The sequence below is a fragment of the Limulus polyphemus genome, unplaced genomic scaffold (assembly GCF_000517525.1).
Source record: "Limulus polyphemus unplaced genomic scaffold, Limulus_polyphemus-2.1.2 Scaffold3792, whole genome shotgun sequence".
NCBI lineage: Eukaryota > Metazoa > Arthropoda > Merostomata > Xiphosura > Limulidae > Limulus > Limulus polyphemus.
Genome location: NW_013669402.1, coordinates 57,583 through 76,889, shown reverse-complemented (window position 1 = coordinate 76,889; position 19,307 = coordinate 57,583). Strand labels below are relative to the sequence as shown.

At 32.2% G+C, this 19,307-nt stretch overlaps 1 protein-coding gene across 2 annotated transcripts in view; it reads left to right on the top strand.

Moving 5' to 3' along the window:
• The first annotated feature begins 861 nt into the window (after positions 1-861).
• The window catches only part of LOC106470051 (saccharopine dehydrogenase-like oxidoreductase), a 35,210-nt gene continuing 16,764 nt past the window's right edge, over positions 862-19,307 (top strand). Inside the window, exons 1-4 of one of the 2 annotated variants that reach the window (XM_013930575.2) lie at positions 862-1,116; positions 5,567-5,673; positions 12,381-12,461; positions 18,014-18,143. In XM_013930575.2, the coding sequence (XP_013786029.1) occupies positions 930-1,116; positions 5,567-5,673; positions 12,381-12,461; positions 18,014-18,143 (505 nt within the window). In that variant the 5' untranslated portion in view covers positions 862-929. The remainder of the gene's footprint in view (positions 1,117-5,566; positions 5,674-12,380; positions 12,462-18,013; positions 18,144-19,307) is intronic. The other variant, XM_013930576.2, reaches the window with a different exon arrangement.

The window sequence follows — 19,307 nt, the reverse complement described above, 5'->3', positions numbered from 1 at the left end:
AGGACTTGTGTCGCTAAAGTCTCGTCGGAACGAATTTACGGAAAATTAACTAACGAACAGAGACGTAACAGTACAGATACAAATATAATTTTATTATTAGCTGGATTATAAATTAGTTTTGTCTATGATCAATAGAGCCATTGCAGTTTAACAGGATCAAAGAAAACGAAACCACAATTCCACTGAGGAAATTTGTTGCATGGGTCCCAACATAATACTCTTCCCCCCCACCCCCACCCCCCAAAAAAAACGTCAGTCTTCCGGTGCACAGTCTACATAACAGGGAACAGATCTTTCTGAAACTTATTGCAGGAATTCAAATTCGATGACGAGGAACCCACTTTGAGACTAATAATGGCTGGAGACGGCTGTTAAGCTTATATTAAAGTTTTCTTCATTACCCATTTAAGCCGTCTCCAGCCATTATTATTGCAGGAATGGTGAAATTGATTTTGCATCACCAAGGGCACCTCCTCATGCTACTGTATAGTAATACAGGCTATGAAGTGATAAAGCTGCGTCAGGAGTTTTCTCATACTACATCGAATAGCTACGGTCGGCAATTTATTACAGCCCACGTAGCTTAGATAAAGCCATTGCAAAAAGTGAAAACATCTGATATTCAGTCTTGCCCTTGATGAAAGCTGATTCTTTTATAGCTATACATGATTTAGTGAAAACTGAGCCAAGTCCCTACTTATTCTAAATCCTATTTTAATATATCTGCGAGGCATCACACGTCGTTTATTTCTCCATTTATTACTTCTGACTTTCGGATAAATCCAAATATATACTAGAGAATTTCGGATTGGTCCACTAAAGTTTGTACCGTATAGTGGCGTAGTGATCGTTGATTTGTGATTACTTTTAACAACCCGTGAAAGCGGTTAGCATATGACACTGACTGAACGGTTGAAGAAGTAGTAGATATGGCTACGAAAGAAGGAAGAGAGTTTGATTTGGTAGTGTTTGGAGCTACTGGTGTAACAGGACAATATGTTGTTGAGGAAGTTGCAAGAATTTACAAAGAAGAGAACATCAAGTGGGCAGTGGCAGGACGAAACGTTGACAAGTTAAGAAATGTCCTCACTGAGTCGGCGAACAACGTTGGCGAAGGTACTTGCCGTAACTTAAACTGCGTAGGCTTATTACTCAGCATTACTACTGCATTATAATATGTGTGGGGTAATACCATTCTGTAGGGCTGGACAAGAACAGACAGATCAGAAATGATGTAATAAGTTAGGGTGTTGGCATGGAAGAGAAAGCTAACTAGTTTAATAATTAGTAAGGCTTAGCGCTATTTGGATTTCTTAATATATTTACATTTACGTTGCTGTTATTATTATATTTTAGTGTTTCGTATTTTATCGTTAAGTTTTCATACATTTTTTTGTCTAACTTGTAAGATTAACTTGATCAGTTGATGATTAAGAACTTATTAAGTGTGTAGAGACTAGTAGTAGTAGTGACGGAATTGGGAACTAACACACAGTGTCACTATTAATGAAAGAAATATAGAAAGTTTTCTAATCAGACTTTATAGTTTTAAAAATATTAAAGTGTGTACGTTTTTAATAAGTTCATTAAATACTGAAAATAAAGATGAAGCCCAATACATCATTCATGATTCAGTTTAAGTTTAACACTGTCACAGAGTTATAAGTTGTACAGGCTTTAAGGAATTTGACTCCTTATCAGTAACTCTGGACAAAGGCAACTCAGAAGGACAACACCACACTTGATAGTAGTTGAGTGAGTTTGTGTGTGTTTTACATTTCTTTTACTCACTAAAGTGGAACTACACTTGTATAGCATTTGTAACACTGGTGTTACTACTTTATTCTTTGGGATTATTTAGTGTAGAAGCCGTTTAAAATACTAAAAATAAATATGAAACTAAAGCTATAATTTGATTCACTACTTGTCACTGAATTATAGAAATTCCACTACTTACGAAGGTTTTTAAATATTCTAAATCATTGTTACGTATTCTTAAAATTGTATAATGTTAAGACATACATTTAATGTTTGTTTACTAGAGGTAGCTAGTCATTGCTTCATATTTCCTGTACAATGTAGGAGTGAGGTTACAATATAGATACTAGTCAGTGAAGTATGTAATGTATTAATTTTGTATTCAATGAGTGGTTCAGTTTAATTGCTAGTTAGTGAGTTGGACAGTGAGTGTTGGTGCCTCTATGATTCATTTACTCAGTGAGTTAGTGTGTTTATTGATCACTTGGCAAAGAAACTCTTGAAGTAAGTTAGGAATACATTAGTTTGTCTTGAAATGCAGTTTGTGAATTTAGACTTGCAAATTAACATAGCCTATAGCAAATGTTATTGAAGAAATAAATTTAATTCGTTATTGTTACGTGGACTTTTCTCAGCCTTATTTTTACTAAGTAATCTGAAAGAACCAGCCCTATAATAGAACACATTACAACATTGTTGTCAGAAGTAAGATTATTTTGGTGAAAATAGAATACTTTGACTAAACTTGAACTTTTGAGATGTGAAAACTGATAGTGGGATCAAACTTTGTTGTGGTGATGAAATGGTTTAATGAAGGAAAAAATTAAAAGAAAGAAACATTGAGAATTAGAAGAATGAGCCAGAAAATTAAGACTAAGAAGAGACCTGAATTTAAGAATTAAAAGAAAGACATAATATTTATAGAACTAAGAACAAAACAAATATGATTTCAGACTAGATTGACAACACTGTTGGAAAAGTTTACAGGAATTGTGATAAGACTGGAGAAGTACAGAAAGGCTGTAATGACAAACTTGAAGTACATAAAGATATTAAAATATGCAGGAAGATTAACAGCAAGATCAGTGAGGTAGAAATGGACATCAGTGACAGAATAAAACATTTGGGAAAATAATTTGTTAGTTTCAAAGACCAGATAATATCTTTCTGCATCCACCCAAGAATTTCAACCTAAATTTACCACTACTGAATGTGGAATAGAACCTATTATTCCATATGTGTTACCACTGCTATTGTACCATCTGTGACTGCATGACCTTTCATAACTACTCCAACCAGGACAATACGAAAATTATACTTGCTATTTCAACATTATCATCCATTTGAGAAACCAATAGACCATGATGGAAAGATACCAAGGATGCCATATCAGGCTAAGTTTGAAATCATTTCTGGAAGGAATGGATGGAATAATGAATAACAAACTATTTGTCTTGCTGCCCCAATTAAAATAACTAGCTTTAATAATAACTATCAAGCATTGGTAGCTGTCTTATCCAACAGGATCAGAGTGATTTCATAAGAAGGAAGCATCCAAACAAAAATTTTGGAGCAGGATATGGAGGAAAGAAGACCTTATCCAAAATTGTAGAAGATTTAGAAAAGCTTGTCCAATTATCTTACCTAGATATGCCATGTGAAATGAATTTGTTGGTACTTCACCAATTTATAGATACAAAAACATATGAGGATATAAGAATTAGGTTGAACAAAGTAGGTGCCCACATTTTAAAGAAAACCAGTGGGTTATGGAACTTGAATCCATTTTAGTTGCAGACTAAAATTAAAAACAAATTGCAGTATCATCATATCCTGTTGTACTGAAACATCAACTCTTCTTGATGATAGTCTAGAATAACTGAATGTATTAGTTAGACAACTTGTTACATAGAGTAGAGGAAGTAAACCACAAGATAATTAGGTTATCAGGAATTGCAGACAAAAGCCTGTGTGGAATAAAAATATCCCAAAGAATGTCAGAAAAAAAAGCTGTTAAAAACGAGGGAAATGTGGATGTTAAATTGAATACGAGTAATCAACAGCTGAAGATAAACCAAAAGACAATACCTTAAGGATAAGTTTTGGAGCCAAACTAGAACAACAGAAAGCTAACCAGACAAGAGAAAAACAGGACTTGCTAGATGTGTCAGATATAGTTCAGTTGAGAATACTTCATCTGTCCAAAGTGTCGTAAGTTCATTACTTAAAGAAATCAATCTGAAAGTCAATGGGTATATTGATAGGAAGCTTTGCAATATGTTGATTGACACAAGTTCTACAGTTACAATAGTTTGATCCAATTTGTTAGTGAAATTGTCACTAGAGATGAACAAAACAGATTGATTTCAACATTAAGTGGACATAATTTCCAAAAAGAAGATAATTAGAAGTTACCCTTACTGTTACAAGCTTCTCTACACCTCATGAAATGTAGGTAACTGACATTGAGGAAGAGTGCATTTTGGGAACTGATTTCATGTGGAGACATGGGTGATAGGTTAGGTTAGCTTCACAATCTATGACCAAGAATTCCTGTGCACTTCATGACAATTACTACAACAGAGGTTGAATTTCCAGTGAAGATAAGGAGGTCAGTTATTGTGCTACCAAGAAGTGAAATACTCATACCAAAAGTTATTAGGAATAAACTTGCATCTAGTGATTGGGATGTAGTAGGATCAAAAACTCAGTCCTTTACTGATGGATTAATGATTGGAAGGACTCTTGTGGATCTGAAGAGTAATAGTTATCATTAGGGCCATAAACACAACAAATAATAAAAATGAAGTCTAGATATGACATTGGAAGATGTGAAACTACATCCAAGTATATTGGAAGTAGTTGCATTTGAGGCAGGATGTAAGTGTTATATCAATCTCTTGCATCAAGACCGCTTACCATTGTACAAAAGTTCTATAACTGAAGCTATAGTGTTCTTGCATGTGATTGGTGCCATAGCTTACATGGCTTGTTCACTAAAAATTTCCTGTACTCTTTAAAACTAGAGATAAGGTTACAATATAAATTCCAGAATTGATGAAGTATTCAGCAATGAGTATTCAATGAGTGATTTAATTCAGTGTGAGTTAGTACCTTTGTGATTGTTACTTGGTGAGTTAGTCAGTGTTTATTATTGATTGATTGGTAAGAAAGTTTATAAATTAGGCATACATTAGTTTCAGAGTTTCTATTGAAATATTTGAGAAATTAGGCTTCTAACTTGTAGTCTAAGTGAATGTAGCTTGTTATAAATGTTTTTGAAGAAGTGAATTAGTTTAACTTTGAATGGTGACGTTATTTTTGTCAAGTGATTCAGCCCAATGATAGAACACATTACAACAATAATTATTGGTTCATTATAGTGAGTAAGACAACCAAAAACAACAAATTTTAAACATTCTTATAAAAATATTATAAGCTTGAAATTAATATCTAATGTACCTTCACTGAACATTGGAAAATGTATGTTTGGCATTCCAAGTAACTTAAGAAAGATATTAAATGTAAGCTATCAAAACTTGGTCATAGCATGCACAAAAAAGTGTTTTGAAAGTAAATTATAATATTCAATAACATTTATGGTTCTGAATAAGAGTCAAGGATTTCTGCATTTTAATTTTAGAAGTCAAATGTTGATGGAATGTCATGCACTGACTTTCTCTTTTAAAGAATTATTTTAATAAAGCTTTCATTAAAATTTTTAACATACATTTTTTTATCAGAATTTTATAAATGGCTGGAAAAATTATGAAGTGTGTTCAGAGTGTAAATTACAATTTGTATCCAGAAGGATCTTTGGATGGAGTGAGTGTAATTCAAGTGGATGTAAAAGATGAAGATTCTGTGTATGAAATGTGCAAACAAACTCGACTCGTTCTTAATACTGTAGGACCAGTAAGTATTTTTAATGTAGTGTCACTTTTGTTCATGTGTGAAAAATTCTAATAATTTTAATCTTTATCTAAACGAAAGCTGTTTTATTCTGTAACATTGATTAAATTTTCAAATTTTAAGTGACACATTTATGTACAAGGATGTTAAATTATGAATAAAAGTAAGTTTTGTTTGTCATTAGTCATAATTCTAATGATAAAATATTCACTGAAAAATAGTTTGAGTTTTATTATCACAAATTGACACAATGTATCCTAAGTTGCTATGAAATCTAGATTAGAGTTTATAAAGACAATAATTTAGTGCATATCATTCTAATAGATGTACTTCTTAACCCTCTTATGTCATTTTAGTATGAAAAACTACTGTGAAGAAAGCTCCCAGTTTTAAAAACTTTGACTTGATGTACTTTCTGTATGGCATCCAACAAGATGGTCATGCTACCTTTTGAAAAGAAGTTTTTTTTTTAAACACGTGCTTTATAAAACTGCATTTTCAACCATAACACTTATTATATTGTATATTTTATTGAAATGGTTAATTTTTGATAATGTTATTTCAGATTAAGTGAAAATGCCAACAGTGCATAGTACCTAAATATCCAAATACCATGCATGTGGACAAAGATGTGTGGGTACTGGATATCTCAAAGTTGTATATGATCAACTAATGCATTGTTAAACATTTAGAATCAATGGAAGATATATTCGCTCATCAGTCACCTGTTGCAACAATACTGTGTAAATTTTTCCAGACATGTTAGTCCACATGACTCAGTATTGTTTTAAATGTTTGTAAGTATGTTTATGACAGTGTTTGAGCTTTAAGTGTTGTATCTAACTATCCAGTTACTCAAATGCTTGGTAAATAACCAAAGGAATTAACCATAACTCACTTTATTAGGCAAACATGTACTTAGTCAAAGTAAAAAGTTTGTATTTTATATTCTTTTTTGCTAATGCAACCTCTGGTGTCCACTAATGATTTAATAGTGAAATATTCACAAAATAAATACAAATTTAACATTAATCAGGCATCATGACCATTTGATTAGATAGAATAAAAACAAACCTGAAATGATGTGAGACAAGAAAAATTTATGTTTAGTTGTTATTTATAAAGTCAAAGGAAAATTTAACTTAGGAAATTCTACCTTGCAGTGAAAGTTGTAATTCAATTACAAATTGCTGAAATATGAAAAAAAAATAATTTATTACGATGGTTTAATTTATATATTTTTAGTATCACATTATCATAAATTTGTATTTTAGAATGGAGCAAATCCATATCCCGTTGCAGTATTTTGTTGCTGGTTGTTTTTTTACAAAGTATAATAGTTTTGTGTTATGCTGATTATAGATTTTGTTGTTTCCAGTCAGTGCTCCAGATTATTATTTTATTGTAAGGAGTAATTACTGGCAGAATTGTCTGCAGGAGTAATTTTAAATATTTTACAAAGTGCAGTAGTAACATTTTGTGATTTAACAAAACAAATTATGAATTATTATTTCAAAATGTGAAATTTGGCACAGGACTAATTTAGCAAATTAAATCAATAGATTTAGTCATAATAAATAGAAATAATGACATTTCAACTTTTATTTTTTACACAAAATTGGAGCATACACAAGTACACCAACAGAAATTTCTGGCAGTTAGTGGTTATTTTTACAGCTCTACTATGTGAAATGTGCAGAACTGCAGATAGCTACAAGAATGTGCTCATTAATTATCTTACTACTGTTAATGCAGCAGGAGCTGTATTCATTTTTCCACTTTAGTAAAACAACTTGTCAATTTTTTTATGACCTCTGCTGCCACCTCGTCCAGAGATCCTTCTCTTCACGATTGCTTTGCTTCAGGGATGGTATGCATATCCCAACAGTCAGTAATTCCAGGGTCTACTCATGGATGATGAGGCTTACCTACATAATGTATTAGTCCTTCTTACTCTTCAAAAGGCACTGCCTCATGGTCTGGGCTTATTAAGGGGAAAATTGTCAGGTATTACTCCGACAATTCGATGTTGGTGTCTTGCTTTTGCTGTCAAGGAGGCACTTGTTCCAGGGCTTCTTGTTTTCGAACCTTGGATCTCCTTTCTTTTGACCACTCCTATCAAATCCTACTAACTTGCTATGTTCCACGTGTGATGACTGCGGTAACAGATCAATTGTCTCGACCCAAACAGATTCTTCCAACAGAATAGATGCTGCATTGGAAAGTTTTCTGTTGGATTGGCTCTCATTTTGTAACACTGATTGGTGAGTTAGCCATTCATTAAAACACTCAACTACTGGCAATTTGGTCTCCAGTACCTCATCTTAAGGTTTTGGCAGTGGATGCATTCCTTCAGGATGCGATGAGATAACAACTCTACCACTTCCCTCCAATTCATATGTTAACTGAGGTACTAACTATGATGTGTTCTAACCCATTATTGGGTCCTGTTGATAGCACCGCAATGGCAGCTACACTCTGGTTTTTGTGGTACCTTCAGGAGTGCCCACCTCTTCCACTTACTCTTTGGCCATCTCTGAGGATGCAGAGATGGTATACCCTGCTATCCAGAATCTCAAACTTCAGGCATGGAAGTTATGCAGTCCTTTGCACGGCATCATCATTTAATTTCTAGGGTTGCCACATATCTGTATCAGTCTTTACTTAGTCCTGTGATGGACATTTATCAGTGGAAATGGCACACACATCGGCAATGTTGTTTCGAAGTGCCAACCATAACTCGTTTTTTGACCTAGCTCTTTGGCAAGGGTTTTGTATTGTCTACCATTCAATACTCGAGACAAGATTTCTTTGAGTCCCCAGCACTCTCTAGCTTCCTCAAGTTGCTTTGGGTCCTTTGTCCCAAACAACCATTCAAATTACGTAACTGTTATATTTAGTTTGCATTACGTGCCCTTTTCCAGTACCTGTTTGTGACCTCAGCCTCATATGCAATGTATCACCTTTACCTGAAGGTTTATTTTTAGTTTTAGCTGACTTGGACATCTTTTGTCGGAGTGGTTTGGGATGATTGTACACGGGATGCTTTACCATTCTACCTATGTCCTCACACTGGTTCTTCTTCCTTAAGACACTGTCAGCCAGGGAAGAGGATAAATCCTTTTCACCAGTTCATCTGATCACTATTTCTTACTTCTATGACCGATCAGATTTCGATCGTTTGTCCAGGGTCTTGAAAGTTTTTTTTGCCTGCACTAATGCCTTTAGAGATGCTAGACAACAACTGTTTATTCATTGGCATCATTCAGTTTTCCAGGATTTATCCCCAGTTACATTGATGAGGGGGTATGAAATTGTTCTGTATCAATTATTCTGGGCTCTCTTTGAAGGCAAGGAATCTTCTGAAGTTTACTTCTAATCAGATTAGTCACATTTCTATGTCCTTAGCAGCCTGATTGAATTTCTTGCTGGAGGGCATTGTGTGGGCTGATATGTGGACCTCTCCCAATACTTTTATCTCACATTATTTGTATGATCTGGCAGTATCTTAATCTGGGGGTGTTTGATTACCCCCTATAGCTAACTTAACCATTTCTGCTAGATTATACAGAGGGGTGAGTATTTTCATTGCCACGCTTGTCTATTCTTTTCCTTTCAGGGTCCCTGACCTCATTTTCACAGAATCCCACTCTATGACAAATGTTGCCCAGGCAGGTGTGCTTTTATCAGACCAATTCCACACTAGCAACCAATAATGCAATATACTTTATCTAGGTTGAAAAGACTCTATAGAAATGAGGTGTTCCATAAGACCACCTAGAGGCTGATTGGGTTGTATTACTGTACTCTGCTGACTGCGACTCATTGTCTATCATGAGTAAAGCATAAGGGGATCCTGCCCATCTCTGCTGATCATTGGATTGGTTTGCTTTTAAAAATTGAGAACTTGGTTCACCTGTTTCTCAGGACTCCCCATAGCACATTACCCCCACCTCCCACCCCAGATTCTACTAGTGGAGCTAGGGAGTCTTTACCACACCTGATGGGGTGGTGAGCAGGGGCTTATCCTCCAGAGTGTTAAGTGAAATTCCTCCACTCTTGAACAAGAGGGCAAAGTTGGAGGCCCTACTACCCGGGTCCCTGGCTTTTCTTTCCAAGATGTCTGTAGGAGGTGACCAACCTACACAGGAGCCTACTCATAATACCAGTTCAGATTTGATGTTTGGTTATCTGGTTGGGTTAAGTGTGTCCCTTCTTTTTGATCAATATTGGTTCAGTACATTGTTCGTGTAAGAGGGTCCACTGTCTCCTTATAATTTTGAACACACAAATGGTCCAATCATGGGTCCTTGATTGAGTACAGTTTATTCCATGTCCTCCCCATAATTCCAAAGACAAATGGAATTTATCTCGCCTACACAGTTGGAGAATGAGGATGAGTGTTCATAATTCCAGACCAGGTTGGTTCTGTTTCCTCAGATTGAGTAAGGGATACAAGATCCTGTCATTCTAAGCCTGGGGTGTTGCCATTTGGACTTCTTCAGGTTGAGAAGGTCTATCCACTTTGGGGTTGCTTATCTTCTCGTTGTAAAGTTCCACCCATAGTACATGAATTAAGTTCTTGGTGAAGAGCATACCTGTTCTGATGTAGTGCTGTTCCCCCACTAGGTTATCAATCTTCTATTGACACATCCATGATCTGTGTTTAACATTTTCTTAAATTGAAAATGTATTTCCAATACTTACCTCCTCTCACACAACAGCTACTACCCAACCACCAGGATTTCTTCCTTTGCACATCTAAGCATTAGTCTGATTTTTTTTTCTCGCTTGCTACAGTCTTTCATACTCCACTTTATTGCCCTTGGCAATATTTGTCTCATGACACTCCACCTACTATCCTGGTACTGTAATCACTTTTTCAAGTTTGATGCAATCCACAGTCTCTAACACCAGATCTTAGTGGGGAGGAATGGCAGGAGAGTGTGACAGAAGGTAAACATTATTGGAAATACATTTTCAATTTAAGAAAATGTTAACTTCCAAAACATACTGACCTCCTCTCACACTACAGCTAGAATTCCACATTGATAAGGTAGAGTGAGGGCATTATACATATAGAAAGCATCTCCTTTTGGCTACGTATGATGTATCATAATTAGTATCTGTGGTAATTATTTCAAAATCAATTCTAAATAATAAAACTGCATTTCAAATTAAAACTTTAAGGCATGTTTCTTGTAAGTTGAGAAACCTGAGCCTTAATTCAGTTGTAAGTAAGGGGCTTTTATTTTGTCAATCCCCTGGATTATCTTGTAAACTTCAATAAGATCACCTCTTACCCTTTTCTGAAGAGAAAAGTAGAGATTGTAAACTGTCTTTAAGATAACCCCTTCATCTCTGAAATTGTAGTGGACTTTCTCTAAACCCTTTCCAATAAGTCAATATTTTTTCTTAGATAATGAGACCAAAACTGCACATATTCCAAGTGAGGCCTATCTTGTAATTTGTATAGATACCTCATTTTGACTTCTAATTAATGTATATAAATACACCCTTAAATTTTATTATTTTTATTACTAGTAACAGAACACTGCTTTGATGGCTTGAGTGAGTTATTCACCCATGTGTAAGATTGTACTAAGTCAAACTGTTTATTCCAATGTATATTAAATATGATTCAAATTATAACCTACATACATTACTTGTTACTATTAAAGATCGTTTGTCCATCATGCCAGTTATTTTGTAATATCTCAACATTATCGGTACAGTTAGAAATACCCAAGAGTTCAGTGTCATCACCAAATCTTTCTAATTATGTCCCTATCAATATCATTAATGTAAATAAGAAAAAGGCCCAAATATTCGTGAGGCACTACCAGTATTAAGGGTGTGCAGTTTGAACTCCATTAATAACTTTGCTTTCTATCATCCATTTACTACATAATCCATTTAACTGCGTCTTTCCCCAATCATTACTGATATTTTCTTAGCTAAAATTTTAAGTACACCAAGTTCATGCCCCTTTCCTTTGTCCAGGTAAGTTATTGTCCTAAAAAGTGTTTTAAGTGATTTTATAGAACTTATTTTACCAGACTTAATTTTTCCCATTACAGATTTAAGACCAACTGGTCTATAATTTCCAGTTTTAAAAACTGACTTGTTTTGTGTGTAGTGTTTAGTTTAGCAAGCATGTGCACAGTTTGGAGCTAACCTTATCTTTTATAGCAATAGTAAACATTTCCCTTAAGCTTTAAATATTTTATTGTTTTTAGTTTAGTGAATAGTCTTTATATAGAATGGAAATTTCTCTTTAGTTAAAATAGCAAAACATAGACTATATATTATGTAATTTTTAAACTGTCTTGTGTGCCAACAAGGTTCAGTTTTATGCACAAGTATTTTGGTAAGGTATAAAATCTTGTTATGATGTAAAGAAATGGCTAAAATTGATGTAACAGAAATATGTAGTAAATGTTTGAGCTAAATAATCTTCAAACACTAACTGTTTCTTCATTTTGCTTTATAATACTGTAGCTGCATTAAATTTTTTTTCTTGTATTAGGTAGATGCTAATTGTTTGAAGATTAAAAATTTTTTTGGTCATTGCTATATATCTAGTATGTTTCTGTATTATTTGATCAGTTTTTTCTGCTTGTAAGGTGACCACATACATATATAATTTGACTGTTGAATATATATGTGCTTGTCTTTGTTGCAATATATTTATTTCTGTATTTGATCAGTACCGCTTTTATGGAGAACCAGTGGTAAAAGCATGTGTGGCAAGTGGAACACATCATCTGGATGTCAGTGGAGAACCACAGGTTTGTTGTTTTAGAATATTGTTAGATCTTACTATATCATAAATATTGTAGTGTATGTTCTTGCAGTATTAACATGGCGTTTTACTTTTGACATTAACATTGAGAAAGGCTCCTGTATAGATTCATAATAGGAAGTGACCTGTATTTGCAAATAATGAAAATAAGCTTGATTCAAATTTGTTATACATTCTTTGCATATTCATGCAGTGCTTGTTCTTTTCTCAAAACTTTAACTTTTTTTTTCCATATATGGGTGAAGAACAAAGCTGAGTGAGTTTGTGAAATTTGCTAATCAATTATTCCAAAGGCTCATTAATTGATTACATTCATGAGCTGGTTAAAACACAACTGGAAAAAAATTTGCCATAAATTTTATTCAAAGATAATAAAAACATTTACTATGTGACAAATTACTAATGTTGAAATAAACACGTGGTTGACATTTTGTTTGTTTTCAAAATATGCAATAAATACCCCAAATGACTTGTGTAAATCGAACAATGAAAACATGTTTTACAATCACTGATAACACTGATGCTCTTACTTAAGACATATTATGATTCAATTATATAGTGTCAAGTCGCCATTTAGCCAATTTGTGTTTGGATAACATAAATGTAAAAGTATTCAATAAATACCAATTTGAATCATTGGAATTTATTTTCTTTGTCTACCATACTTGCCAAACTGATCTGAAGTTTGTCTTCTAATCCTACGAAATTTCTGTGGTTTTCAAACAGATGCAATATAAAACTCAAGAATGTTCACATGGATTAGAAACTGTAGCTACTATGGTGTGTAAAGTAATCCTTCCCCAATCCAGTCATATTTAAACTCTCATTATAACTGTTTTCAAGGATGTTTTATTAGTAAATGATCAAACTACTTTATGGCATTACAATAGGGTTGCAACCGAGGTCTGTACAAAAACTAAGCAAAAAAAAAAAAGGAAACATTTAAACTGAAGAAATAGGTTCTTAGCAAAAAGTTATTCTTTGGGATGGGCAGAAAAAAAAAATTAAAGAAAAAATGTACAAGTACATTGTTTACAGGCAAAACTCCCCAGGTCTGTACAGAACTAAATTTTAATGAATTACACTAAATAAATGTTTGAAAACAATACAATATTGATCTAAAGTATTTAAATTAAAATTGTTCAAGTAGTTAGAATTAATGTATAAAATTTATTTCAAAAATCTTTGGAAGAAGGGCTTTGAAAAGTCAGAAAGTAACCCATAAGCTGAAAATAAACTTATTTCATACAATTTTCAAAATTTTATAAGTTAATAAACTTTATTACAATTATTAAAATTGCAAAAAGACCACGTCATGCACAGTTAGACCCATCCATTGCAAAAGGGTTAATGGAGTATTTCCTTCATTAACAGAAAGTAAATTAGTTTGCAAGTACTTATTTTAAACATTTTTCAACTATAAAACAAACATTAATCATCAGAAAGGTTTTATATAATTAAATTTTCAAAACTTTAAGTAACTATATTATTATTATTATATTATTTCAATGAAATTGGCATCAAAATGTTGCTTATATCTCAAATTTTGATATTATGTATGTTTTAATTTCTTAATTCAAGAGAAAATATAAATATAAAGCTGAATATTTATTTGTGTTTCACATAGCACCTCCTCATGTCTTGTTGCTCAGTTTATATTTTTTTACGCCTACTGTATATATGTCTACGAGTGGTTAACAATTATAAACATGAATTTTAGATTCTGGTAAGCTGGAATATAAATTTAAAACCTCCCACCACTTTGATTTGCTGATATATCATTGTATCTAGCAAATCAACTAGTGACTTCTCCTCCTACACCATTCTTTCCAAACATCTTGTTTAGTTCCACCAACTTTTCTTAAGGGTCTGTTTATAACCAACAGAAAGAACAAGTTGTGCTTCACATGATTCTGACAGTTGTTTGTAAAGAGCTTGGAAGAGAAAATAAATAATTTTGACAAGACTGTTGAATGGTGATGACCAAGTTGTTGCTCTGAATGGAGAAATTTATTTTAACACGGATATTCTTTATTTATAAACCCAAGCAAGTTACAGATGTCTTGGGTTTAATGAAATATACCTTGATTCTGTGTGTGTGTGTGTGGATAACATAAATGTAAAAGTATTTATTATTTCAAGGTAAGTCAGTGACAACTCAAGCAAGAATATTTTCCGAAGAACTGAATGAGTGTGATAAGTAGTATTAAAACTAAAGTTTTTATTGGTTGATGAATAAGTGCTGAAAAGAAAAATAGGATTTTATAAGGATGTACTCAAATAACATCTTTATACACCTATGCTGCTAAATTCCAAACACCTCAAAAGGATTACCAATATTCAAAGAATTGCAATGTTTATTGTATTAGCACTGAACCAACATAAATGTTTTGACAGGTTCAAAGTGCAGTGTTGTTACTCTGGAAAAGTCTTGTTGTGAACACTGTAGGATACATACATAAGCCGATAAATTACACATCCTGTTGTTGGCATAAACGTTTTCACTGATTGTAAGTGGAGTGTGATTACTCTGAATTTTCCAAGAAAACCTTTTAGCATGTATAACCTGATACATAAGATATCCTGTTCTCGGCACAGAGGTCGAATCTACTATTTTTTCGTATGTGCTTTGTTGCTTTCAGTAGTATTGTATTACGAGGGTGTCACGTAAATAGTCTAATGGTACAAGGGCAATTTATTGGTTTATTTTCAGCGGGGTTCTACTTTAGTCGTTGGCAGTAAAATAAATGTGAAATGTTTAGGAGTTCAAACTCGTAGGAGAAGTACTTTGAAACTTCGTTACCAATAATAACCAAAAAAAGGCATAGCTGGTGTTATTTCTAATTTTACAATTTGTCTTTTCATTATACTTTTTAGGATTTGTCTACAGGCTAAAGACTCAAGTATATCATTAAATAATTGATAAGATAGTTTTACTGAAAACAAATGTTTGAAATGTATTTAGGAAGTTTTAATAATTACACAAGAAATTTAAGATTTTTTGGATGAAGAATAATATTTTTAATCATAACATGAAAATCACTTCCACTCGGACTAGTAACGGAACAGACTTTATATATTCACAGACAAATCTTTAGTAAAAAATACTTCATTAAAAATTTGATTTTTTGTGTACAAAAGACTTGTAATGTTTACTAAAGGTGTACCAAATTTTTGAAGACTCTCATACTGAATTATAAGTTATAATATAAAGATCTGGTGTGCAAACGTGTATACGAAGTCGTGTATATTATACTGAGCCCATTGTGAAAAGGTTAACTGGCATTTAATACAGGCCTATGGCTGGAACTATTCTTGTTTTTAAAATCTTTTTTTTTAAGGTTATAAAATTTTTTAACTAGATATAAAAAGTTATTTTAAAATATCCAAGTACCCTCAGAAGAGCACCATTTAAATGATGTACATTGAGACATTTATAATGGGGGGAAAAATACCAAATATATCTGAGTAGAGATTGCTAGTAGATACAATTTAACACAAGTTTCATACAGTTTTGAAGATGAAGTTTGATTTTATATGAGCATAAATAATCACATGGTGTTGAACAGAATGTAAACAATTGTATTTAGACAACCAAACATGTGCACACTTTAGGTACATCTTTACTGTAGAAAAGAATAGTAAATCTAATGTGTGCCATTTCACTTGTTACAGGTAGAGGAGATTAAGGTTTTGAGTATAAAATTAGTCATTATTTTGTATGCTATAATATTGTAGTGTAAAATGTGCCAGTTAATTATTTTTAATTAGCAAAATGTTAAATACACATGTATTTGATTCTCTATCCTTATTTTTAATCATTGCACATTAAGTCAAATTGTTTATTGTGGAAAAATTAGGGTTGCAATGTAGGATTTTTCAAGCTTATTCTGTTGTTGAATTTTATTACACTGCATTGTACACTTTTCTCAGAATAGTTCATGCAATTCTGTCAAATCAAGAATTGTTACTCAGTTTTTAGTTTCATATCTGATCTTTTAACAAATGTGTTGTACATTTCCTTTTTATAGCATATTTATATACCATAAGCCCCATGAGTTATAATAGGCTGAAGTGTTTGTTTCTAATACAGTTGCCCGAATAGACTTTCTTTTAAATTACACAAGGAAAATATTGTGATTGATTTATAGGCACCAAGTCAAATCCTCTTCTTAATAACACTTAAGAGTTTATTATTGAATTATTGTCAATTAGGACATGCCATATGTTTTTAATATAAACTACCAAAACTCAAGTTAATAAAATATTGAAATTATTAAAGTAAATAATATATATAGATTGTAATATTTTTATATTCTTTCTCAGTAGTATGTAGGCATTACTAAGCTTCTACACTCTTAAGATGTAGTGAAAGGAAACTACTTTTTGAATTGTACATACAATTATGTACTTTTAATAAATTAATATTATCCACAAGATAAAATGAACCCAAGTTTTCCAAGCAGTTTTCTAGATATTTATGCCACATATATATCTAAATACAGAAGTTTTACCAATGGTTCGTTACAAAGTTTGACAGTTTTGTCTGTAATTTATTATCCATATTACTAACATTGTCTTATTTAAGTATTTCACACTTGACAGTGCTGTTTCCAATTCTTTACATGTAATGTTTTTGAGAAAAGAAATGAAGACACGTATTGCTCAATATTCATCTTCCTTTATTGAATCATTAATTTTTAGCAGAAATACTTCATTAGAAATTGATTTTTACTGTGCAAAAGACTGAATGTTTATTGAAAGTTTGCCAAATTTCGTGAAAATACATAAATAATGGGTAAAAATGTTTATTGATAAACATAAAAATGTGGCTATGTTCTCTGGATATATTTTTAAAGAAAAGATGTAAAGTGTTCAGGGTTATTATTATTTTTTTTTATCCAGGGTCAGTGGAGTTATTTCAAAAACAATTTTCTCTAAGTCTCATGAAGGCTATATTGTAGTCACGGCCTGTTTATATGTATTGATCATGGAGCGTTTTTATATTATTCTGTATGTTAAAGTATATTGTAGAAGCAAATTTATAATTTCATCTTTGTTTTGTTATTTTAATAAAATTAATATAGCATTTAAAAGTTGTAAGTATCAATTTATTGACCTTGTTATTGTGAAATACTTGAGTTGATTACTTTCATGAAATTATTAGACATGATTGTAATTTTGAGTTCTAGATAGTTGGAATAATTAAACATTGATAGTCAGAAGCATGATTATTTTAATGGCATTAACCCATTTAATCAATGCATAAAGGTAATTGAGTTAAATCACCCAGCTCTAGTGAAGGTTAATATTTTGACCATATCCAAATTAAATCAACCTTGTCTGACAGCTTTTTCTTTAAAGCATTCTTAAAATATTTCATTTTTAGGGATAGGAGGTCTGGAAGTGAATTAAATCCTGAAATACTATTATGGGAAAGATGGAACTTAACAACTAATGGAGATTTGCGAGTGTTTGAAATCATAAGATTTATTTTGTTTGGTCACTTGTCTGAAGTTATGATTTTTTTTTCATTAGTACTTGGAAAAAATGCAACTAAAATACTTTGAGGAAGCAAAGGAAGCTGGCATCTATGTCATTGGAGCATGTGGTTTTGATAGCATTCCAGCTGAAATGGGAATTTCCTTCTTGAAACAAAAATTTGATGGTGAGATTAAATCATTTTTGTTATATTCCTAGTTCTGTGGGATTAATCTCATAAAAGATTAGTTTATTATATGATCAGATGGCAGAAAATAATGTTAGTCTTTACAAAACTAATAAAGGAATTGTAACTCACTAGCCCTGTTACAGAAAGTTATTTAATGAGGAGCTCTGTATTGTGGTCAGTAATAATAATGATATAAATATTGTATTAAGTATAGTTGGAAGATTTGGCTTAAGTGTATAGGATTGTTATTCTCTCTAAGTAAGATATTGTAATATCTCTTGATTTGTATGAATAGTAATAACACTTACTCATTTTTTAAAGTAAATACTTTTTTGAGTTTATGCAAGTACTGGTAATTAACTGAGCTGAGGACATTTAGTTTGTGTGTAAATTTAAATATGAGGCAAACCCCACGATATTTTATTCTGTAACATTTGTAGTTTTTCTATATTTTAGTCTTTCAAATGTTATCAGAATACATTTGTATTAAAAACCTAGTTTTCATAATTCTCGACTTTGAGCTATCCAAAAAATGACATAATGAGAGATTGTGTTTTGAAACTGCAGTTCCTAGTTTGTTGTGGTATGGAACATGTTATTTAACATAAGTAAATGTTTAATACTTTAAGATGTGACTTTTTTTGTTTTTTCCATTAAAATACTAGAAAAGAACAACTAAGAAATTAAATATTTATTTGCTAAATTTAGATATTCAATTGATTGATAAAAAAAAAGATAATATAAATTTTGAACTATCTGAAAAATTTGAAGTAGTTATAAAATAAGCTATACTTTAAATATTCTGATAAAGGCCTTGGAAGATTAAATTATTAAGTCAATAATGATAGTACTCTGTCAAATGTAAGTTCTGAAAAATTTGGAGTAGTCATAAACTAAGCATTTTGATATTTTAGTAAAGACCTTGGATTGTTAAACTTAACTAAATATTTTGCAGTTTGATTCTGATAAAAGTTAGCACACAGGATCGCACAAAAGGTGTAATGAGTATAAAAAAAAGACCTGAAAATGAAGGCTAGTGAACTATACAAAAGCGCTTGAGTTTTGGGTCTTTTTTTTTTTTAAGTTCATCTTCCAGTCCATAATGACTGACACACACACACACACACACACACACACACACACACACACACACACACACAC